This window comes from Lycium barbarum, chromosome 2, assembly GCF_019175385.1.
Source record: "Lycium barbarum isolate Lr01 chromosome 2, ASM1917538v2, whole genome shotgun sequence".
Lineage (NCBI taxonomy): Eukaryota > Viridiplantae > Streptophyta > Magnoliopsida > Solanales > Solanaceae > Lycium > Lycium barbarum.
In genome coordinates, this window is record NC_083338.1 from 151,787,833 (window position 1) to 151,812,863 (window position 25,031).

Below are 25,031 nucleotides of genomic sequence, written 5' to 3' on the forward strand. Positions count from 1 at the left end.
TGGAATATTAGGGGTATAAAAACCCAAGGGGCTTTTGAAAGACTAAAGTTTTTAAAGAACTCTAACAATCTCAATTTTATTGCCTTACTTGAACCCTTTAGATCCCTCTCTGATAAACTGGTTCAAAAGTACAAACAAAAGCTGAATTTTGATTACTGCTTTGCCAGTTCCAACAACAAGATTTGGATCTTTTGGGATGAATATCTAGACTGTAAAATTGTTGATGATGAGGAACAAGTAGTAACCTGTCAACTAGGTAATGGAGATGGAAGAATTTTGGTCTCTATTATGTATGCTAAAACTGATCATTGTCTCAGGGAACTTCTCTGGGATGACTTGAGGAGGTTGGAATCTTCTTATGACCTTCCTTGGTCCATACTTGGTGATTTCAACACTACTACTAATGCAAATGAGAAAAGAGGTGGCCTCCCTCACAAAGCTTATAAGAGTCTCCCCTTTATCAACTGCTTAGTGGATTGCTGCCTCTTAGATGCGGGTTTTTCTGGTTCCCCTTTTACATGGTGCAACGGTAGAGCTCCCAAATTTAGGATATGGAAAAGGCTTGACAGAGTACTCATCAACCATGAATGGATCAATATATTTCCCAGAACTCAGGTCACTCATTTGAGTAGGGTGGGTTCTGACCATGCACCGATGCTAGTTAGTGTTGAAAAGACTAGAGAAGGAGGACAAAAGTTCTTCAGATTTTTGAATTTGTGGCTTGACTTCCCAGAATTTCAAGAGGTGGTCAAAAAGGCTTGGAGCATTGATGCTGTTGGATCACCTTTTTGGAAATTCCTCCTCAAGATGAAAAGTACTAGTGCTGCCCTGTCATCTTGGTCTAGAAATTCCATTGGAGATATTTTTGCCAAGACCAAGAAACTGGAAGAGGAGCTATTAAACTGTGAGAACAGTTGCCTCCAAAACAATACTGCTCAAGACAGGGGGATGCTAAACAAGAAAAATGATCAAATGATCAAACATTTGAAACTAGAAGAATCCTTTTGGAGACAGAAAGCGGGTCTAAGGTGGGCTACTGAAGGTGATTTAAATACTAAATTTTTTCACTCTTCTGTTAACAGGAAAAGGAGAAGGCTCACTTTATACAAAATCAAGAGAGTTGATGGCACATGGGTGGAGGGAGATGATCAAATATCTGATGAAGCTATTGCCTTTTATCAAAATCTTTTCTCCAGAACAAATACCAATGTGGATCACACAAGTTTGAATTATATCACTCCTTCTATTGATGAAAATGATAATTTGGCTCTGAATGCTGATCCCACTATGGAGGAAGTAAAAAATCTTGTTTTCTCTATGTTTCCTGATTCTGCCCCTTGTTCGGATGGATTCTCCCCTAGGTTTTACCAGGCTTGCCGGGACATTATCTCTGGGGATCTTTTTAAAATGGTTAAGCCTTTTTTCTCTGGAGATCTTATTCCTAGGTCTATGACTCACACTTGTCTTGTTATGTTGCCTAAAGTTGATCACCCCTTTTCTATGTCTGACCTTAGGCCGATTAGTTTGGGAAATGTATCTTGCAAGATCATTTCTAAGTTGTTAAACAGTAGACTAGCCCCTCTTCTGCCCAAGATTATTGCTCCTAATCAATCTGGTTTCATTAAAGGGAGGGCTATCAGTGAGAGCATTATGTTGTCTCAAGAATTAGTTCATAATATTAATAGGCCTAACAAGGATGGCAATGTGGTTTTTAAATTAGCTATGTCTAAGGCCTATGATAGGGTCTCATGGTCTTATTTATGCCAATGCCTTAGAGTTATAGGTTTTAATGATAATTGGGTAGATATGATCTGGAGGCTTATCTCTAACATTTGGTATTCTATTAACATCAATGGTGCTACGAAAGGTTTTTTCAATTCCTCCCAAGGCCTTAGGCAAGGAGATCCCCTATCCCCTTCCATTTTTGTTATCTGTGCTTGTTGACACCCAATTTTGTCCCTCCTTTATTTCAATTTATTTCCTGGAGCTTCTAATTTTTGACGAGCTAAACATTTTTTTTTCACTATTAATATCGTTATTTGCATTTTTTTTTACTATTACTAGCATCACTTTATCACAAATTTTAAAGGGGTTCGTCATCACTTTATTTTCGATTTTTGTACTCGTTAAATTAATTTTACTTTATTAATCCTTTACTTTCTATATATTAATTACTATTTATCTTCACGTAATATATATTGTACCAGTTACTAGTTATTAAATTAGAAGCCCGGGGATAATTAAAATGAAGGAGGAAAAAATCCATGATTTGCAACCCAATTCGTCAAATTGAGCCCAAATCATGGACCAAATTAGCCTTTCAACGATCAGTCCACATCCCTCTTAATTCGGCCAGCCCATTAGCCTTTTAACTTGACCAGCCCACATCCCTCTTAATTCGGCCAGCCCATTAGCCTTTCAACTTGACCCAGCCCACCATCCCTTTACCCGATCCAACCCAACAATACCTTACTCGACCCGGCCTACGTCATTCTTTTCTTCAACCCTAATGAAACAAAGAGAACGCAACAACTACTCTCTTTCTCCTCTGTTCTCTCTCCTCCTCGTCTTCCTTCCTCTCTCTCCGCTTCTTTCTCTCTCCTCCATTTCAAGTAAAATCCAAACCGTGCTCAGCCATGGCAGAGTTTTGCCATGCTATTTTCGTGCAACATTTTCGTCCTTTCCCTTCTCTCTCTCTCTATCCAGACGCTCCTCTGCCCTATCTGTCGTCTTCTTCTTCCTCCTTCCATTTCAAGGAGTGGTCCAAATCTTTATCACCATGGCAGACCTTTGCTATTCCATTTCTGTGCAAACACTTCCTTCTCTCCTCTTCAACGAGCCTAGTCAACACAAATGGCCAAAAGTACCTTTCTGAATTTTCTGAAACGAATCAACTTTAGAAATTCGAATTTGGAATTCAAACGGCTCTTTCAATTTATGTTTGGAGCCAAAAATCTGGAATTGAGGTGAAACCCTAGTCATTTTATTACCTATATAAATGTCTTATACTCTCAGCCGAAAAGGGGACGGATACTTTCCTACACTCAACATTTCTATATCTCTACTACTCTAAATCCGGGATTTTATTTAAAATTCCATTCGGTTCCAGAGTTCACTTTTTTTCAGTCGCATAAACCCCTTTTTTTTTAAAGATATACATTTTCAGTCACTGTATCTCAGAATATTCTTGAAGTATTAAGTGTTCACTCTTTCAATTCTACTGCTACTTTAATATCGAGGGTAGATTCGAGACCCGACGCCCCGTTCACTGTACCACAAAAGGTAATATCATGTCTTGTTTAGTTTCTTTAGCCGAGAATGTTGTGTTGAAATCATGGTTAGACTTGAAACTGTATATGTTCCGTTGCCGCTTAATAACTCCAATTAATTTCTCAATTCTGCGTTTCTGTTTTATTTAGAGTTTAACATGGCTTAACTGATTTTGTAAGCATCGAAGCTTTACTTTGTTTTGGTCTGTGAATTGTGAAGTATGAATCACTTACGATTTTAGTGCTCTTTATCTGTTCAAAAAATGACTTAGTATGGGCTGTTAGATTGTATTATTTAGCCTTCAAATGCATATGTATTTAGTCTGCAATCCTGTGTTCATTTGAGTCTGTTCTCGTCATCAGTTAAATAATCAGCCTTTAGTCTTTTCTGTCGTAGTTCAAAAGGTATATTTCCCTGAAGTTGTAGTTGCGTAATTACTGGTCTAGCGTGGCTGTTCGTAGATCATCTAGGATAAAATCTTACCTGTGTGTATGTTGAGATGATTGGGAAGGGACTGTTTTCTTAAAAGAAGGTGAAGCATTAATGGTAGGATTATATTAAGGACAGTCCCATTAAGGTCCTGTTTCGTGGCTTTGGACATTATGATGCATTGCAATGCACAGGCTTTTGAGATTATATATTATAGAGACTTTAACTAGTAGATTGAATGTGAGCATACAACAGATGGATTCCGAATCATGAATTCTTCACTATGTTTTCCCTTCGCTAATCTGTTAAATTGAATTCTGGAACATTTGTTTGATTGACGATTGTGAGATTGAATGTTAGGATGAGATCTTTCATTAAGTTTATACTTCATTACATTATGTATTGACCTTCTCCCTCTTCGGTTCAAAACACTACATTTGCAAAAAATCATGCGTAGGCTCTGTTTTTTTTTTGTTTGTTCATCTGTAAATGAACCTGTGTACAGAAATCCCATAACCAAGAATTGTGTTGACGTTACATCTTTGTGGTTTCGTACGGGGCGGTTTTCCTATTTTCCATTTTTGACACTTCACTTTGCCTATTTTCCGTGAGATACATGCCACATGTAGGTGAAATGTTTTCTTTTTAGTAACAAAATGCTTCAAGATCGTATAGGGAAATGTTTGTTTTCAGCTAGTGTGAGCCTTTAAAGAGTCTGCCTGGAGTTTCTAATTGCCGTATATGATAACAATGCTCCTGGTGTTGTAAAAATATTGTGACCTCTTGCTTGTTGAAATTGAAGAATTGAATATAATGTTACTTCTCATGTCCGTCTTCCTGTATTACCAAGAATCAGATTTCTCTTCCTAACTATTTTCTTTATTGTTTGCATGTACACCGGAGCCGAAGAGTCTCAAAATGAGACTCGACGATATCACCGCTAGGCGAAGACCAGCATTTCCTCCTCATTCTCTTTCCATCTACTTCTCTCGCCCTCTCCAACTACATCTGACAGAAATTTGAAAGAGGGGCGAGGGAAGTGATGAATATTCTGTTACATTTCACTATAAGTATTTTACTTTGTGTTGGGATGCTATTTTGTTCAGGTGTTTAGAAAGTCTATAGTTGATCCATAATTTCTCATTTGGATATATTAGCATTTCTTGAGCAAAGATAGGATTTGACATTTAGATATGCGAACCTAGCAACCTTAAGTTCGACTATATCCTATTTTCCATCTATTAACTTCATTATAGCTTTGGTCATTTATTAACTGTAACCATTTTCTTTAAAATGACTTCTTATTCGAAATTAATATGGCCATACGCTTTTTTTTTTTACTTTGAATCAAGTTACCAAACTGATTTGAACTTGTGCAAGATATTTTCAAGTCTAAAAAATGATTTTAAATAGAATGATGTCTCTTTAATGCGAAAGCGTTCCGGAAAGCTTCTTCATACCCGTTTGAATATTTTTATCTTTTAGAAATCAAGTATTCTTTTCCCTAGTTATCGATTTAAATATTAATCTTCCATAACTATCCACTTTAATTTTCATACTACTGTATTACATATACTTTAAAGGGCTAGTTCAGCACCACATTTTATAACGCCAATTGGATTTATACATAGAGTTAGTCATTGCTTTTCACTTTTAAATACTAATCCCCTCTCCTCATCTATAACTAATCAATTATTTTATACATCATCACTTATATTCTACGAGTCCTATTTTAAATGGCATTATTATATGTCTATAACCTTAGCTACACTCACCAGATATTTTCTTAAATATCTAAAATATTACATCTACAGTCTTAGCCTAATTAAATTTGAGTCCGGTCGGATTAACCATTGTTAATGGAATTTAGAGGATGCTTAAAAAAGGATGAGCTCGTGCACTTTTAGTACAATTTATATTTTTATTAAAATTTGTTCTTTTGTATTATTTTTGTAATTGAAATAACTTATTGTATACTCCCTCTGGATTACAAAGAATGTCCACTTAGCCTCTCTTTTTTGGGTCAAAAGAGTGTCCGCTTATCAAATCAAGAAAAAACTAACCTTATCTTTCCAGATTTGCCCAAGTGTTATGTGATCGAATCACAATACATATTTAATTAGGAGCATTTTAGTAAAATTACCTATTTTTGTCTAGGAGTTAGTATTTTCTTAAGAGATGGTAATTGGCTAAGTGGACAATCTTTTTTATCTGGAGGGAGTACAACAATTTCTTTATTGATCCAAGAAGAAACATATTATATTATATCAAACTAAAGATTAATCATATTGGGAGAGTAGTTTGGTAAGTCTGGGTACTGACTTTCTAATACATCATCATAGGTCGCTCGCTCCATAGGAGAGAGGTTACAAAATAAAGATGAATCGGAGGTCTATTACTACTAAAGGTCAAATTTCTCTCTAATGAGTATCCAACAAGTGTGAGGTGAATGCTCATTTGATGTCTTAGTGGTGTGTCGAACCAATGGATGTTGTCGTTGATCATGTTGGAGAATCTCATTAACAAAAACTAGAGGGCGATAAAAAATTGTAGTTGTGGACATCGAAGTTTTATGGGACTCTACAAGACGAGTCAAGTTCATGTTCAAACTCTAAGTCTGTTAGGATTTCTTGGAGGTTACTCCGCCCTAAATCTTAGCTCACGCCTATATAAAAGGACACATATTCCCATGAAAAGACATCTCGAGTATCCCATAAATTCCAGGGATATTCACAGAGAGATCAAAGCATATCTCGAAAATCTTATAAATGCTCGGGATCTTCACAAAGAGATCAATGTATCAAATACTGCCTTTATCAAACTGCCAGACGTTTTTGGAGATCAAATGCATCATAAGGAGGTCTTCCTACGTTCGAGAAAGACGATACTAACGGCCCTTGAATTACGGAGAAATATTAGAAGAAAATAATCAAGGGGATAAAACAGATTTGTACCCGTAATATTCATCAATAAAATTTCTATTTCTTCAGATTTTGTTTGTGATTGCAGTTTATATTCCACATATTAAACATTTGTCGCAAATAGTAGCATAATCCATCCGGCTATTGCATCCAAAATTGCTAGTGCATCTGCCAATATATTAGCCTCCCTGCATGTGTGTAAGATTGTTGGCTCATCCAGCTTCATCAGCAAGTATCTGCAATCATTAATGATATTAGCATAACGTGGCAGAAGAATAGATAAAAGATTTAGAACTAACGAATCGTCAAGGTTTATCATTAAAGGTTTGATTTACGATGATACTCTAGTTCGAGACAATGAAGTAGATATTATATTGTTAAATTGTTCCATTGGTGAAATAAATTAGTTTTCCTGCAAAATTTAATGTCAATTCGTCCATGCAACCTTCATATGTATTTCTACCGGCATATGTAATATTATTTGAATTTGTTCAGTGAATATAAGTCAACTCTGAAACACTAATAGTCTATATAAATAAATAACATTGATATAATATATAACAAAAAAGTATTAGATGTAACAATCAAATAGCATTATTTTGTTTTAAGTAAGTATATCTTTATGCATAATGATGAGCATTTATTACTTTGATCATATGAAGTTTGACATTGCCAATGTTGAGATCGAATCAATGTATAAAAAATGGACAAAAAGATTTTCTTCTTTTTAATAGAAATATTTTAGAATTTGAACTAAGTTATTCAAATCTTCATATTAGTAAATAAAATTTCTTACAATAACATGTAAGGTAATTAATCACAAACACGTGACTAATAACTCATTACCTTGAATAAACCCTTACTAATATAAATAATAGAATTTATGACTTGCACAAATACTATCATATAAACACTAATATATATAGATTATATTAAAATGTATAAAGCCTCTTACTAAAAATTAGCTTTAGGCCAATAGTTTTATTAATCCAACCTTTATTTTGTTGACCGCAATGGAAACCTGTATCGTTTTTCATTGTGCCTCTTCAGTTTCTGAATCCGCCACTAGTTTGATTAGGTAGCTACTGTTCACACTATTGTTTTTATTTTTATTCATTTTAAAGTTAACATACAATCATCGCAATTGAACTTATAAATTGGTGACCAATTGCGATGATTTGAATAAAAATTACCGGAACAAAAATGGAGGTATCCAATTAGGACGAATAGAGGGAGTTGAGGCGATGAATCCGAGCAAGACAAAGGGAAAGGGCTGTATATTAGCAATTTTACAATCAGGAACGAGCTAGGGGAAGGGAATTAATGGTGGCAGTCATGAAGAATATGTAGTTGGGGCAGCTGAGATTTTTGCTATTTTGGGGAAATTATTAACTATTTGATTCAGACAAAAGTGTATTTTTTAAAACTTGGGGGCTGGTTTGAAAGCTTGGAATAGTTTTATTTTATTATTTATTAAATCCTTGAACGAAAATGCATTTTTTTAAAAGTTGGGGGCTTATTTTGACACCCCAATAACTTATCTCCACTTTATTAGCCTTAATCCTAAATGGGGTCAAATTACCTAATAATTAAAACTTGGGGTCCAGCTTCCAAATAAAAACTTACTTGGGGCTCGATTAGCACACTGCCCCCACAAACTGAGTTGCTCTGATATCGTTTCTTTACTTCAGACTCCTGCATCTGTACACTGATATCTCAACTAAAATCATACCATTATGAATGAAGAAAAATAAATAAGATCATACCTCTTCCGATGTAAAAAATAAAAACATCTCAACTTTAAAGTCTAACAAATGGTTTCAGATTTTAAAAGATTCCTTTTTCTTTATCTCTACTCTCATTAATTAATAAGAAGGTCCTACTGGTTTCAAGATTATTCCATCCAGAATGAAAAAATCAAAGTAAAAAGGCAAGCAATCATAATTAAGATATTTTCAAAAGGTTAAAATGATTGAAAATAATAGGAATCGTTAGTTATACATTAAAACTAATATGGAAGATTGTGATATATTATGTAAGTTTGTATAGATCTAATATCTAAGTAATTCAACTTATTAATGTAATAACTTTTAAGCATACTAGATGAGATAGCTCAATAAATCACCAAACTATTGCCAAGGCAGAAAGTTGAGAATACTGGATACAGATTCTAAGGTTCTCCGATTAAACAACTAATATAGTTGTGAGTCGATGGATCATCTCCAATTTATATATAAATCATACAACAATGTGAAATGGGAGAAAAATCACTAGTTCATTTCATAAAGTACTTATTAGTATTGAATTCCCCAAGAGCAACCATTAAGGTTGCTCTCAGATTCTTTGACCAGAAGAGATGAAGGCATGCTTTACTATTGGCAATTACTTCCAACTTTTTTTGGTATATGCACATCTCGCGCACCACATGTGAAGCTTAGTTGGAATATGGCCAGTACGATTTCTCGTACATAAAATATACACATCATTGTTTTTATCAATCAATTTTTGGATAGCACTAGCTATACATTTTTCATATGCTTGGAATTGTTCTAATCTATTTAAACATTTTTTTAATTAAAAAATTATACTTTTACTTTGAAATACTATTAAAAAAAAAACTAATTTATAAACCTACAAGAACAAGAACAACATACCCAGTATAATCTCATAAATGGGGTCTGGAAAGAGTAGGATGTATGCAGAGTATTTTAATACATAGATGGTGATAGTTCAGGTAGAAAAAGGGAACAACTACGGAATACCCTTGAATTAACAAATTGCAAAGAGAACAAGCAGAAGCAATGACGTGACTATAGATGCGAATGTTACTAAGTTGAGCAATTATTCATAACTTTTATTTAGTTAATTAATCTTATATGTAATGATTTTGCTAACGTATTTTGAACAATTTTAGCTGCAAATATACGTTTATTAGGAGTGTCTTTCGCAATGGTGTTAGTTGATGATGAACTTTAAAGACAATATTTTAGTGTTTAAAGGCCTCAAATAAACAATTGCCTAAATACAATACAATACGATATTGGTCGGGGAAGCAAAGACCTTTTATTCGAGCAAACTTTACTTATGAAATATATTATAGTCATAAGCAAAGACCTTTATTTTTGTGAGGTACACTGATTTTGTTAGACCCTCGACTCAACATAAAATTAGATAAACAAAATAGCAAAATACAAGATAAACATCACGGATTTAATTTGTAGGAAAAAGAAAGAAAAAGGAAACGGGCAAGAAAATAAATGTGGACTTAAAGTGGACTTGGATATGATGACCCGAATACCCATCAAATCACATCCTACTCAGCTCCAGCTCCATCGAGGTAGAAGAAAATTAGATCTTTCTGGAACGTTATAACCGAGCTGGCAAATTTTAGATTCGACCCGTTATACTGAGAAGAAGGAAAAAACGCCTATTTTTTCTCCGATTCGCATTTCGTCAATAGCTAAAATCTTTGACAAAAGTTGACGATATTCTCCTTTCGATCTCAAAGCGAAATCCTGTTTGTAAGTTTCCTTCGTTAAATAATTTGTTACTTTTAAAATCAATCGTGATTTTAGGTTAAAATGCTTTTTTTGTTTGATTCGTATATATGCTTCAATCTCAAATTCATGTATAAAATTTGTTGCTTTTACCGTTTTACAAGCTATATAATAGATGCTTAAAATCTCAATTTTGTGTATTAATTTGTTGCTTTTACTGTTTTACGAGCTATATATATATGCTTAAAATCTCAATTTTGTGTATTAATTTGTTGCTTTTACCGTTTTACATGTTAATGTGCGCTCTAGCTCTCATTCTCACGAGGCAGAATCATGTTATGTCTTCCCTGATGATTTTTAATCTTAATATTAATTGTGAATGAGGTTAAAATGCTCTGTTTAGTTTGATTTGTGTATATGCTTCAATCTCAAATTTGTGTATTAGTTTGTTGTCTTGTTTGCGTAATGTCTACAAAGTTTTTCACTGTGTACCCGTCAGTATATGCCGTCAGTTTCCTCAACATTTTATCTAAGAAAATGGAAAAAAAGAGATAAGTCAATACTTATACGAGTGTTCTGTTGGGATCGCAATAATCAGGGAGATGCGTAAGCTAACAACTGCAAACATTGAACGGCAATAAATCAGAAACAAAGACAAGATATGGTTTGGCCAATTAGGCTACACATATGAGGAAAGACTAAGATAAAAGAAAGATTAAAAACTATTGAGAGAATAATCTTCCCCTAAACAAGACTCTTTAGACTACATTGTGGAATGTGGATGCTATTATGTTATGTATGAGAAGAAAAGATCGTCCAAAACTTCTCCAAGAAAAGAATAGATATAAGAGAGTCCTTTTCTACCAAGAAAACCTTTTCCACCAAGAAAACCTCTTTGAAGTAAACTACAATTATGGTGTAGAATCCAAATAAGGTAGGAAATTCTGAATAAACCTTAACATGTTCATCAGGTGTTGTGGGAGTTAATGAGTCTTGAAACTTTGTCCTGGAAAATCAATCACCTTTCAGATTTTTGATGAACTTAAAGCTCTGGGTGTGGTTTGACCTAATGTGTAGCTTCATTGAGGGTTGGAACTTTGATTCCACTTTTGGATTTATGTTACTGGAACCTCATATGAACTGCAACCAAGCCGACCGAAGCTGTATTCACATTTATCACTAGGTTTTGGGCTAGCTTTTGTAACTGGGGGACTGCTCTCCCATCACCATTTAGATATTGCAATTTCCACATAGCAGAACACATGTTTGACCAATAGGGCCAGTTGCGATGGACAAGAAGATATTTTAGGGGCTCATGAAGGTCCATTTACAGGTTTGGCTATTTACTTATTTAAAGCATTGTTTAAATAAGTCATAGATGAAGTCCCATTTGAGATTATTTGTATTGCTGTTTTAATTGATTTTGCATTTTTCTTTGGGGGTGGGGGGTTAAGGTTTTATTTTGCTGCTAATTATGCTTTGTTGAATTATTATCCTTGCTGCTCATGAACCTCGAACATGTCCGATTCCATATTGGTTGACCTAATGGATGGTATGGTTGACCTTCCTGCAAAATAATTTTATTTTTGCAGTTGCTTCTTTGTTATAGTTTGTCTTAACTATTTTGAATGGCGCTCTAATAAATGCTTACCGTCCATTGGAGTTTCCTGTTCAGGTCGTTGTTGTTTCTGAAGTCTCATGGCTGATCAGCAAGCAGTTGAAGGGTCAAGCACAAGTAATGATTCTGGTGGAAGTTCTGAATCAACTGTGGAGCTCAATATCAAGACCTTAGATTCCCAGACGTATACTTTTAACGTGGATAAGAATGTAAATCTTGTTACTTACTCTGCTTCTGTTACAAATTACGTTGAAAAAGAGTATTTACCACCTTGCTTATTCAGTTACATGTGGAGCTTTCTCAAATTGATGCTGCTTCTGAGAAGTGATTGTTTCCCCTTTATGCTAGTCAGAAAGAAACCTTTTCTCGAATAAAGTCTTATCAATATGAAGTTGAATGTTGATTTTAGCTTTTGGAATCTTTTATCAATCACGTGCACTGTACTCATGTGACACATCTCTTATTTGACACTCATTGTCTACCTTGCTTCTCTACCAAATCTCAATTTCAGATGCAAGTTACAGCCTTGAAGGACAAAATAGCAAGTCATATTGGTGTACCTGTTGAGCAGCAAAGATTAATTTTTAGGGGCAAGGTCTTGAAGGATAATCACCTTCTTTCTGAATATCGTATCCTACCAACTGAGAAATTCTAATTTCCCCTTCATACATATAAACATTTTGTGTCTGCAATTCGACCTGTCTTCGCTGGAAATGATGTTTTCTGTCTAAATTTATTGGACAGGGTTTTCTGTTAAATGTTTTGTAGATGTGCATTTGGTTTCTTACACCTCTCTTGAAGTACTTTCCAGGAGTTCACAATTTCATATAAGCTTTCCTACCTTTTCTGTTTCAATACTCATAGCTAATTGTTAAATGCTTTAAAATTTGCCATAACTGATTCAGAAAGAATCTCTTACCTGTGGTCATTGAGGGTGAAAGATGCTGGAGTTCATGGAAACATAGAAGCCTTGAACATAATTTGAAATAGTTTTTCTGGAAAACCCCTTCAAGCGAGATTACACAACTGCACAAACCTAAATACCTTTTTTGTCTGAAAATCAACCCTTGAACTTGCGTGAGTATAGATATTTTTGATAACCAAGAATCCCTTAGAGCCAACAGGTGCATAGTTCGAAACTCGGTGGATGTTGAGCTCTCCCCTCTACTCTTCTCCACCTGAATATCATGCTTTTTGTCCATGGTAGGTTTCAAACTCCTTGTGTGCGCCTAATCCAAACAAGCTTAGGAATGGATCTAATGGAAATTTAGGTCTGTCCTCTTTGAATATTAATCTCAAGAGGGTAATTCTAGTTGACATTTGGTACTGCCACAAACCTAAATACCTGTAGGTATCATATGCCCCAAACCTAAATACCTCTAGATATCATATTTCTACTGCTCTTTTCCCTTGGTCCTCTAGAGGGTGTCCATGTTGGTAATTAGTAGTTGTTTTCATCTAACAAATTGATTGATTTCTCACCTCTTAAGTTCTAACGTGGCTATGATTGATACTAGAGAGATATCTTCGACCAACTGATTAGATGCAAACTCCAATGCTTTGTTAACAGATATTTAACAGATTTACTTGATTGGATATAATATGTTTGCAAAAAAAGGGGAGCCTCTTTCATCTACGACTTTTGGGTTTCTTGCCGAACCTTAACTCTTTTCAGATGTGGAAAATGGGGACACACTACATTTAGTACTGAGGCAGTCTCAGTCGCAACCTGCACCAGGTAACAGCACTGGAGGAGCTAGTACTAACAATATTAACAGAGGTAAGGGTTATGTGGTTTGAAATTTAGCTTTCAGGTCATTTGGCTGATTTGTTGGTCAGATGAGTAACAATATTTTTTTTTAATCTCTGAATATCACAGGACAAGAGCCTCAACCCACTGCTGGAGGCTCACGGAATCGTATCGGGCAGATTTCACACAGTGTTGTCCTAGGTACTTTTGTTGGAGATCAAGGGGAAGGAGCTATGCCTGATCTTAGTCGGGTGGGTTTCATAGGAGTTGCAAGTTTCTTCAATCATTGTAATTTGAGTTGATTTAGGAGAATCTCATAACAGAACGAAGTTCAACTTTATAGGTTATTGGGGCAGTTCTGAACACTGTAGGGATTGGGAACATGACTGGTGGCCAGCTTCCTGGTGTGCAGGTCCTTTTCCCACCTTTTGCTCATATATTTCAGATCTCTTAGATTTTCCTGCTTCTTTTGTATTTTTAGTGTGATATCTTTCTATTGTGTGATAAGCCCGTTCAAGTCTCAAAGTTACAGGATACTCACTTTTATGAGACTTTTTCACTTATGTTCGTTCACCTAGCAAGGTGCTGAAGAATTGCATTTGCGTTGTCCATTGCTTCCTTCCTAAATTTGCTTGGTGGATCTGTTTGTTGACAGGCCAGTGCTCCAGTTCCTCATCCTCAAGGAAATGATAGTCTAAGTCAGTCAGGAAGTCAGCAATCTGGGCAGGCATTTGCTGGTCAATCTTTGCCGCAAGTAGTGCAAATTCCAATGGGGGCAACAATAGCTATCCCGACAATTAATTCGGTAGAATGTCTTTCAGAGATTGTGTTTTTTCTGTCTCATGTTGTTCATGGCCATGTTTGACTCATGTAACTTTTCTCCTCTTTTAAATGTTGAAGCCCATTCCTGATTCTTTGCACACGCTTACTGAATTCATGAATCGGATGGAGCATGTATTCTCACAGAACGGTGAGGGTTTTTATCATATTTGCTACTTCTCTTGTGGTAGATGGATCTCTGAATGGCTTTGCATCCTCTTACCTCAGGTTACCCGCCAAACCAGTCACCTACTACTGCGGCAGATCCACCTGCAGTACAGTTGCCTACAAATTCTCGCGGCTTATCGACTCCAGAGGCATTAAGCACTGTGCTGCATCATGCTGAGCGTCTTTTTGGTGGTCACGTCATTGCGGCATTATCTGTATGTACCATGACCATAATGTTCTCTTTTTATAATTAAGGTCCTGGTCCTTCCTTGTCTCCTTCCCTTCTAGTATCTGCAGGTTCTAGTTTACAAGTTAAGATATCCACTTGCGAGAAGTATTTGTGACTATGATCGATAGCAGCATATACTGTGTAATGCACATGTTTTTGGCTAATCTGGGCCGTGTTCCTAGCTTGAGCTTTTCAGTCTTAGCAATTTGCTCACAAACTTGACCAGTTTTACTGGAGAGCGGTTTTATTTTGTTAAAATTTATGTCGTTTAGGGAAAATGGCTATTTTTTTGGCATGAAAGGACCAAAGTGCAAAAGCTCTTCTTTAAATTGTGATTAGAAGTTCTTAACTCATTGGTACCCTAATTACTGAAGACAACTGGCCCTTGAAGGAAAGACCATAAAATAACAATAAATCAGGTCTAATTATACGGATATAGATGGGAGGTAAAGGGTTGATTAGTTAAAATCACTTGGGAAGTTTGAAAGAAATTACACAGATGGGAGTGATTGAGGAGCCTTGCTAGTGAGAATATAGAGCCTTGTTCTGAGGCAACCTCTGTTTTTCCGTGCTAATATATCTTATATAAGGAGGATGTGTTCAGGTGTTAGAAGTTTACTGGAAAGTTGGAATGGGCAGAAGATTACAAGTATCCATTAACAGTTTTGTAGGACTATCCCTTTGTGTATTGTCTGGACCACTTGGAATGAGAGAAATAGTGCTTGCTTTGAGAACAAGAAGCACCAAAATTCTTGAGTCCAAGAACTTGTGTCTTCAAAATCTGTTTTTCTGGTGTGAGAGGAAGAGAGGAATCTGCTATACAATATGGATCAGTAGTTGGGCTTGATCTTATTGTAGGGATATGTGTTTCTGTTCTTTTGTTAGTAAAACTTTTACCTTATAAAAAAAAAAAGAAGGATATGTTCTGCAAAGCCACAGAGAAATTGCCTTCCTGATGCTAGTGAATTCCTCTTTGACAAATCAAAGGTGGCAGACTCGTTGCCACCAGGAACCCCTTAATACAGAAGAGGGAGAATGAGGAGAAGAGGGTATAGGTAGATTTGGAAGAGAGTTACTGGTTTTCCGGACCTTCTGGTTATTCGCGGGGCTTGCAAATGGAACCTGGAACTAGCTGCTGCTTGTGAAATTAGACTTGCTTATACAGTAGGAATAAAAGGGTCAATCCTATTCATGCAAGAAAATGCACCGTAGCTTTGGGAGGTTGAGCTCCGCCTCTGCTTGAGAGTTGCTAGCTGCAAGTCTCAATCAAACTGCAGTTGCTTGCAAGTTGGCTAAGCTATCATGCTGAGACTTTAACTTGCGCCATATTTGTCTATTCTTGACAGGATAGTAAAATATCAGTCCTTTGTGGTTTAGTGGTATGGATTCTTCTTCTCTGTTTGTTCTTATCCCGGGAAATGGAACTGATATTTCCGTGTCTGTTGAATCACATCTTGATTCCAAACATTCCGGAGCTTTAATGATGATAGATTGTCATCATGTCTGGGCTCAATAAGCAATTTACTTGACATATTATGAGGATACTAAATACAGTGCTCGGACATATCTTTAGAGGGAAGTACAGCAACTCTCTCGTGCTCACCACTTGTACAAGTTGTGCGTTGTATGATGTTTGCCAGTCTTCTACTGTAACTGCATGCATGCGTGGTACCATACTGTGTATATTGCTCTTATTCTCCATTCTCTAAAACAACTTGATGGCTCAAAACAACATCGGTCCACTTGCAACACCAAACTGTGAAATCTTTTAGGGTTAGATGCAACGCGTGTGCAGCCTTACTCCTGCTTTGCTTAGGAGAGTTCCTTTACCTTCTGGCGCTGATGGACTCCTTACAGTCGCATTAAGTATCACTAGCAAGATATCATAAATGATCAATGATAAACTGATAAAGATATGGTTCCTAGAATTGACACATCATTCTTTTTCTGCTGTAACTTCCTGATGATTGTCGAACGCTTTACTTTCTTTTGCATTGTGAACTTGCTCTTACCCATCCATACAAACAGTTGCTAGTTACATGCTCTTTCTTTCGGAAAAGTTGTCCTCTTTCTTCTTTTGTTCTCTGATTTTGTTTGCTAATCTTCTGCCACTTTGTAGCACATTGCAGGACGGTTGGAACGGGAAGGGGTCTCCAGCGATCCTGCAGTAAGGGGACAGGTGCAGACAGAATCAGTGGTAATTGGTCAAGCAATGCAGCATTTAGGTGCGCTTTTACTAGAGCTTGGAAGGACGATATTGACTCTCAGAATGGGACAATCACCTGTATGTCTATTTCTTTCTCTTATTTGTGGTTAAGCATTTTCTGTAATTGCTTTTCTTACAGTTGTTAAGCTGCTCTTTGCAGGCTGAATCTTCAGTAAATGCTGGTCCTGCTGTTTACATATCTTCCACAGGGCCGAACCCGATAATGGCTCAGGTTTGTTAGCCAGATACGGATTAGGCTAGGTTTGCAATCCAAAAAATAGGTAGACACTCCTTTTTTGCACTCTTGTTTTTCTCATGACTTGTTGCTTTTCCTCGATGTAGCCTTTCCCCCTTCAAACCAGTTCACTCTTTGGTGGCTCTGCTGCTGTTCCACCTATCCCTGGTACCTTTGGCGCTGTTGGGATTGGTAATGCCCCAAGGCATGTCAATATTCATATACATGCCGGTATGAAAAATATGCTAGTACAGAATTTTCTGTATTTTTCTTATTGTTTTTCCTTATTTTCATGTGGAGCATTGGAATAATTGGGAGGAAATTTGTGTTACCTTTCTAACAATGGGTGCTTTTAGCACCTATTATTTCTGCAGGTGGTGCTAGGGCGACCAATGGAGATGGAGGACAGGGTGAACGTGGCAATGGAACTGATTCTGGCCAATCAAGGGTTTTGCCTGTCGGAAATATAGTGGCTACAGCTGTTCCACCAAGGCCTACTGTTATCTCAGTCTCTAATATGCCACAACCTGGTATAGTTTTGCAGATTTATGTGCTAGAATAATCTACCATCATATCTAAACTTTTTGCATACTGAGAGCTTCTTGTTAGCACGTGTAACATCTATACTTCTGTCATTGGTTGATAATGATACATAATGGCAATATACTTTCTGAAGTGCTTTTCTGTATAATGAAGGCCAACCAGAGAGCCCAAGTGGCCAAGAGCACTCTACTGTGTCTGGTGCTGAGAATGATACTGTAAGCACTCAACTAGGTGTCTCATCTGCAAATGGGATGAGCGTGCCCGAGCCTCTACTGGCGCTCAATGTTCCCGGAAGAGAGGATAAAATGGTCTGTGCCCAAAATGATTCCATGACCTGTCTTTTTTCCCTAGTACGACATTCTAGACCTAATTAAACTTGTATTGCCAGAGTCAAGGTCAATCAAGCGAAATGTCTCACAGCAAGTCAGAGGCCTCAGCCAGTGCTGGAGGAGCTCAAAGGTCTGGTCAGGAGTTAGGTAGTCCTGATGAATCCTCATCTGTGCCCCTTGGATTAGGGTTTGGAGGTTTGCAGCCGAAGGTAAGCAAGCCTTTTTGATGCTGCTTCCCAGATACTCCCTCTGTTTTTTATGTGAACCTATTACTATTTGGGGAGTCTACGAGGTGGATCTTTGACCACTTTTTCCTTACATTTTTTCTAAGTTATTTGAATTATAAATTATCATGACTTATAGTACCTTTTATGTAGTTTCAAAATATATAATTTTATTTTTACAAACTTGAAAAATTCATGTCAAAATTTACGGTCCAAGTTATAAAGTTTGACCCTCGTACTCCAAAAAGGTTCACATAAATGAAACGGAGGGAGTATATCTTTTGATTATTTGATTTGGCTGAAAGATGGAGTGATAATAAAGTACCTTTATTTTTTATTTGCATTTAGTAGACTTTGTGAAAGGACATGTGATAAGGAGTCATAGAACCCTCTAACCTCTTCTCATTGTAGTGATGGTATTCACCAGTTTCTGCCACTTCATTTTCTGTTGGTACTAAATGAATATTTTTTCATCTGCTGAGTTGATTTAGTGCCCATTTTCCATTAAATGCTAGGTGAGTTTTATCGTGTTGCCTTCCTGAGCCCTAATTTTTTTTTTTGGGGTCAACTACTCATTTACCTTGAGTTAGCATTCATGTATCTTAAGAGTTTTGAAAGTTGATATCAAAGCTCACCCTACTTTAGTCTAGTGTTAAGAGTGCAGCATGTTATGTCTGGGTTAAGCCCGCGTAACAGTTTTGACAATAACTTGGTAATTAAGTGGAGAAGGGTGAAGGACTGCGCCCTTTATCCATCGAGTTTCAAACGGTGCGCTAATGGCCCTTGGGATTTCTCAGGCTTGAGTTGGTGAATTTTTAGTTTCTTCTGCTGCCTTGTTTATCATTTTCTCTACAGTGTAACAAGAAATTGAGATCTGGTGCTGCGCTTTTACTGATTTTTCCCTATATCATAAACTGCTATGTTGAATTAGTGTCTACGGTCGTTTGTCAGTTTGATGCATTTTATTGTTGATCTCATAACTGAAGAAAAAAATCAGATTTGTGAATGCTTTTTGGAATTGTTTTAACCCTTCACGTAGTGAACTTTCTGTTCCTCATACTGCTTTTCCATTTTTAGTCCTCGACCTGACATTCTTTTTTCTTTTGGTGGATATGCAATTCAGAGACGAACTAAGCAATCCATATCCATGCCTCATGGAAATAATGCTGATGGTTCAACTAGCAACAATCCAAATGAACTACCTAAAAGAGATGGGCAACAAGTTTTGCAGTCTCTTGCAGCGCTTGCAGCCAGGGGAAACAACACTGCTATGCCCTCAGGGACACACTCAGATGGGGAAGTTATGGGGACTATTGGCACGGGAAATCAAAATGTCGGTGGTCAATCAGAGATAGCGGATGCAATGTCTAGTGTACTTCAGAGTCCTGCTTTAAATGGTTTGTTGAGTGGGGTTTCACAACAAACTGGGGCTGGATCTCCGGATCTCTTGAGGAATATGATGCAACAACTCACTCAAAGTCCAGCAATGATGAGCACTGTAAATCAGATCGCTCAGCAGATTGACACTCAGGATCTTGGAAGCATGTTTTCCGGGCAAGGTGGCAGTATGGACTTGTCTAGGATGTTTCAGCAAATGATGCCACTTGTCTCTCAAGCTCTTGGTGGCATTTCAGCTGCGCCTCAACAAATGCCTAATATTGCACAGAGGCCTGGTGAGAATGCTGCCACGGTAAGAAGGCCAACACCAACCGCTGAAAATTTTCAGGTTTGATCCTATTAGCTAGTTATTTTATTAGAAATGATCTAGAGCCTGTTTGGATGGGCTTATGGCTTTAAGCTGAAAACAGCTTATAAGTCAAAAAAAATAAGTTGGGGTAGCCCAACTTATTTTTTTTGGCTTATAAGTTGTTTTCAGCTTATAAGCTGCTTTAGATAAGTTAAGTCAAATTGACTCAATTATTTTTTTGAGCTTATTTTAAACACAAAATGACTTTAAGCTGGTCAGCCAAACACTCAAAAAAGCTAAAAACAGCTTATAAGCCAACTTATAAGCCAATCCAAACGGGCTCCTATTCTGTTTTGATCAATTTGCAAATTAAGTTTACGTATCAATTGCAATCTTTTCAGGTTGACCTTCATGAGGTTGCCCAGGGAATCGAGAACAATAGTCCGCCTGTAGAGATTCTTCGCTCTTTGGTTCAAAGTACGGAATCTTTGCACCATAATGGAAGTACTGATCAAAGTCTAGTCGATGAACTGTGCAGTGCAGAGGGCCTAGCCAATGTGAGTAGCTGTATTTTTGGTTTGAGTTTGATGTTTGTTAAGGGCACGGTCTTATGTTTTCATTCTGATTCCTGCAGGAATTCATGCAGATGCTGCGTAATGACGTTTCTCAGCGATTCCAGGATAGACAGGGCCAATAGGGATATGTCTTTTTCATTTTTATTTTCTTATTTGTTTCTAAAGAGTGTCAAGTTTCCGATCATTTTGTGTTCAAGTAGACAAGCTGCTGATTACGCGCTCTCGTCCTTTTTTGGATGTCATGGAGGGGGAAACCATTATGCTATTCCCTTGTGTATGATGGGAACTGTATTTTCTTAGTTAACATCGGTATTTCATTCCATGACTCTGTTTTGGTAACTTATATAGCATGCACTAATTAATGAGGAAAGAGCCAGGCTTTACATTCAGCCGTGCTCATGCCTTCGTTTCCCCTTCTATTTGGTGCCTGCGTCCATGATTGGTTCTCACCTTAATCAGTATCAAATTCAAGTGGGCAATTTGCACGATTGTCCTCATTTGGGGGGTCGTCTTTAATTTTTGTCCTTTGCCTAAAATACCCCGAGGTTCTGGGTTTGAACTCCGGTTTAGTCATAAAAATAAAACAAAATTCACAAGGCAAAGCGTTGCGAAAGGTCTGTCTTATGCAGTAGACTTTGCTTTAAGGCAGAATTAAGTTCTGCCGGATACGGCAGACTTTGCTTTATAAGGCAGACTTTTAGTTTTGCCTTTAGGCAATGTTTGCCGCATAAGATAGACTCTAGTTATGAGCTGAGGCAAATTTTGCCGCATAAGATAGGTTTTTGGCGCAGTCTTGCTTTGCGATTTTTTTTTTTTTTTTGACTGATGGGGTTCGAACTCAGAATTTCGAGATATTTTCGATCACCTTTTTAAGCGAAGGGTAAAAATTAAAGACCAACAATTTGAGGGACAAAAATTAAAGACCAGTGCCTTTGAAGGGCAATCCGCGCAAAAAATCCAATTCAAGTGGACTTCTGTAGCTATGGCTGCTTATTGGCAGTGTTGTGGAGAAGCGAAGTTTGTGGCAGAAGTGAATGGATTTGATCAAGTAGAAGTATTCAATTGGTGCATGCAGCAGAGTAGTTGGGACATCAAAACCAAGGTTGTGGCATGCCAGTTCTTACGTAAGTGCAATGAGCTCACTTCAACTTGATCTTGTCCTAGATGTCGTGACACTGATAAATTTAAATACTATGTCCTTTCAAGTTACTAGTGGTTGGGATATGTTACTCAGGTGAATGGACTATTTTGGTGCTAGCTGTTAGTTTGGCGCAATCACGCGCACGAAGATGGGGTGATGTAATTTTGCTTGTGGTATGGAAGCAGACACAGCTAAAAAATGTAAAATACTACATGATTAGATTGGAAATTACAAGGACAGATTATGATAAATTGAAATTTGCAATACTGCAACGTTTATATAAGCCACATGTACAAGATAAAGGACGAACCTGGTGATCAACGACCTCTTTCTAATTTTTCGTTTCCTTCATGTGAGTACGTTTTCATCCGCGGACTAAATTATGTCTGAATTAAAATCCTTGAACCATTTTATCCTACTTGGGAGGTGAGATAAAGTAATATCAAGTTTAATGAGATATTCAAAATTATTCTGAGATTAGATTTATATTATATTTGGTTGATCCTTAAATTTATATTTCTAGATCTTGGGGATATCCCATGTTATCCACATACCAAACGACCATTAGAGTACATAAAAGGAGTCCGGAATCAAAATGCCCAAAAAAAAAAAAAAACACTTTGAATCAAAATACCCCAATAAAAAAAAATGTTACAAAACTACCTTTAGCAGTTCACAGAGACGGAGTCGTTAACTACTTTAGCGCATTATTTTACTGCGTTATAGAAGCAGTACCCAAAATAATAAAATTGGCCAATTTTATTTTTTGCAACACTTAGTTTTTTTTCATACTTTGACCAACAATTAGTCGTGTGTCAAGACTCCGAAACGTCAATATTTTATATAGAACATGATATTTTTTTCTGCGTACAATAATGTAGGCTCAATACATCAAGGATACGTAAACGTTCGGATCGTCATTTGAGGAGTTGAAAAGGTGCGGACCGAAGTAAGTTTTATTTGTAAACTTTAGGTTTAAGTGTTCTATATACATAAACGTTCATTTTTGTTTGAAGACTTGTTGTCATTAGCTTAAGGTTTTTTATTTTTAGGGTTTAGATTTATTGAAAATAAAGCCGTTGCCAAAAGGTTTTTAACTGCTTTGCTAAAGAATATATATTTTTTTGTTTGTATAGCAGTAAAATAGCGAGCACTAAAAAAAAAAATTTGGCAAACTTTTTTTTTTTGCAACACTTAGTGTGTTTTTTCATACTTTGACCAACGATTAGTTGTGTGTCAAGACTCCGAAACGTCAATGTTTTATATAGAACCTGATATTTTTTTCTGCGTACAATAATGTAGGCTCAATACATCAAGGATACGTATACGTTCGGATCGTCATTTTAGGGGTTGAAAAGGTGCCCGAAGTAAGTTTTGTTTGAAAAAACTTAGTGTTTGACTGTAAGGTTATTTTAGTCAACTTTATTTTAAAAAATTGAAACCGCAGAAGTGAAATTGACATTCACAGCTACATTACCCCGGAATTTTTACGTTGAAATCTATTGCGTATCATCATCTTATAAGTAAATAAAACTGAAAATTTCAGGCCAATTTGGGGGAAAATTGAAATTGAATGGGATAAAAGGTGTTTTTTTAAAAATCGGCTTTGGCCGCATAGATCTCGAAAAAATACGCAAGTTAAAAAAAACGCGTAAAACGGACGTCCGAGCGCAAAGTTATGACCATCTAAAGTTTGACGACTTTACAACTAGTTTTTCTCCCTATATTTTTTAGAATTATATTTATATTCAAAATAAAGTTATGTCTTGATTAAAAACTAATATGCTTAAATCAAAATCTTAAAAAATAAAACACCCTAAAGTTTCCAAATAAAACTTACTTCGGGTACCTTCTCAATCCCTAAAATGACTATCCGAACGTCTACGTATCCTTGATGTATTGAGCCTACATTATTGTACGCAGAAAAAATATCAGGTTCTATATAAAATATTGACGTTTCGGAGTCTTGACACACGACTAATCATTGGTCAAAATATGAAAAAAAACACTTAAGTGTTGCAAAAAATAAAGTTGGTCAATTTTTTTTTTGGGTACTGTTTCTATAACGCAGTATTTTATTGCGTTATAGATTTTTTTTTAACTGCTTCTATAAAGTAGTAAAATACTGCGCTAAAGCAGTTAACGGCTCCGTCTCTGTGAACTGCTTTAGCGCAGTAATAAAGGTAATTTTATAACATTTTTTTTTATTGAGATATTTTGATTCAAAGTGATTTTTTTGGAGACATTTTGGTTCCGGACTCACATAAAAGGCCTAAGTTTTGTGGAAAGAAAGGCCACTACCTATACTAGGCTAGTTTGTTGCAGTTGCTTTCTCCCTCTGTAAATGACATGGACATTAAAACTACAGACGAGTTGCCTTAAATTAGGTGGGGCTCGGATGGGAATCCGCGACTTTTCTAGCACAAAAAAAAAAAAAATTAAACCAAATTAGTATAAAAAAAAAAAAACACATAAATAAAATTTACGCACGAAATTCGTGCTTGAAAGGACCAAACTGCAAAAATAACAGTTGGGCCTTTCATGCACGAAATTCGTGCGTGAATGAGGCAAACCATCTCCCTGGCCATGTCAGTAAAAAAAGAGAATAGAAAGCAATAATTTTTAGAAATCTTGTGAATTGTGGGGGCCAGGGAAGAGACTTGACAAAGCTTTTAACTCACATTTGTATTATTTTACTGCATGTAGAAAGATTTTGCTTAAAAATATCCCTTCACATTAACGAGTCCGGAACCAAAATGCCCTAAAAAAAATTTTTGAACTAAAATACCCCAATAAAAAAAAAAGTTACCAAAGTACCTTTAGCGCAGTATTTTACTGCGCTATAGCACTTGACGGAGACGGAACCGTTAAGTGCTATATAAAATATTAAAGTTCCCGAATCTCAAAGCATGATTAATATACGGCTAAACTACGTAAAAAAGATAAACTACGTAAAGAGGAGTGAAAAATGTGATGTTATTGGAAATGGCGGACTCCTATATCACAGTAAAATAATGCGTTATAGGTGAGAGAAACTTTTGGATAGCGCAGTAAAATACTGCGTTACAGCACTTAACGGTTCCGTCTCCGTCAAGTGATATAACACAGTAAAATATTGCGCTAAAGGTACTTTAGTAACTTTTTTTTTTATGGGGGTATTTTAGTTCAAATTTTTTTTTAGGGCATTTTGGTTCCAGACTCGTTAATGTGAAGGGATATTTTTAAGCAAAATCTTTCTACATGCAGCAAAATAATACAAATGTGAGTTAAAAGCTTTGTCAAGTCTCTTCCTGGCCCCCACAATTCACAAGATTTCTAAAAATTATTGCTTTCTATTCTCTTTTTTTACTGACATGGCCAGGGAGATGCTTTATAGGATTCACGCACGAA

At 36.4% G+C, this 25,031-nt stretch overlaps 1 protein-coding gene across 3 annotated transcripts; it reads left to right on the top strand.

Annotated features, from left to right (window-relative positions):
* The first annotated feature begins 9,860 nt into the window (after positions 1-9,860).
* LOC132628175 (ubiquitin-like domain-containing protein CIP73) lies at positions 9,861-20,917 on the top strand. 3 transcript variants are annotated; one of them, XM_060343920.1, is made up of 18 exons: positions 9,861-10,141; positions 11,781-11,944; positions 12,247-12,364; positions 13,411-13,515; positions 13,615-13,736; positions 13,829-13,897; positions 14,141-14,290; positions 14,386-14,455; positions 14,533-14,687; positions 16,821-16,985; positions 17,068-17,139; positions 17,250-17,373; positions 17,499-17,672; positions 17,839-17,993; positions 18,074-18,223; positions 19,362-19,964; positions 20,327-20,482; positions 20,560-20,917. In XM_060343920.1, the coding sequence occupies exons 2-18, from the start codon at positions 11,816-11,818 to the stop codon at positions 20,620-20,622; spliced, it is 2,580 nt and encodes an 859-aa protein (XP_060199903.1). In that variant the 5' UTR covers positions 9,861-10,141; positions 11,781-11,815; the 3' UTR covers positions 20,623-20,917. The 3 variants fall into 3 exon arrangements, with proteins under 3 accessions (XP_060199903.1, XP_060199902.1, XP_060199904.1); XM_060343919.1 differs by having other exon boundaries at positions 9,862-10,141; positions 11,793-11,944; XM_060343921.1 differs by having other exon boundaries at positions 9,865-10,141; positions 11,793-11,944; positions 17,517-17,672.
* The last annotated feature ends 4,114 nt before the right edge of the window (positions 20,918-25,031 follow it).

What these genes read in the sequence shown, in the direction of transcription:
- LOC132628175 (XM_060343920.1), top strand. Translation starts at nt 11,816, where the DNA reads ATGGCTGATCAGCAAGCAGTTGAAGGGTCAAGCACAAGTAATGATTCT. An exon ending in CTCTAATATGCCACAACCTG is followed by an intron (nt 17,673 to 17,838) that starts GTATAGTTTTGC and finishes TGTATAATGAAG; the next exon opens with GCCAACCAGAGAGCCCAAGT. An exon ending in CCGGAAGAGAGGATAAAATG is followed by an intron (nt 17,994 to 18,073) that starts GTCTGTGCCCAA and finishes TTGTATTGCCAG; the next exon opens with AGTCAAGGTCAATCAAGCGA.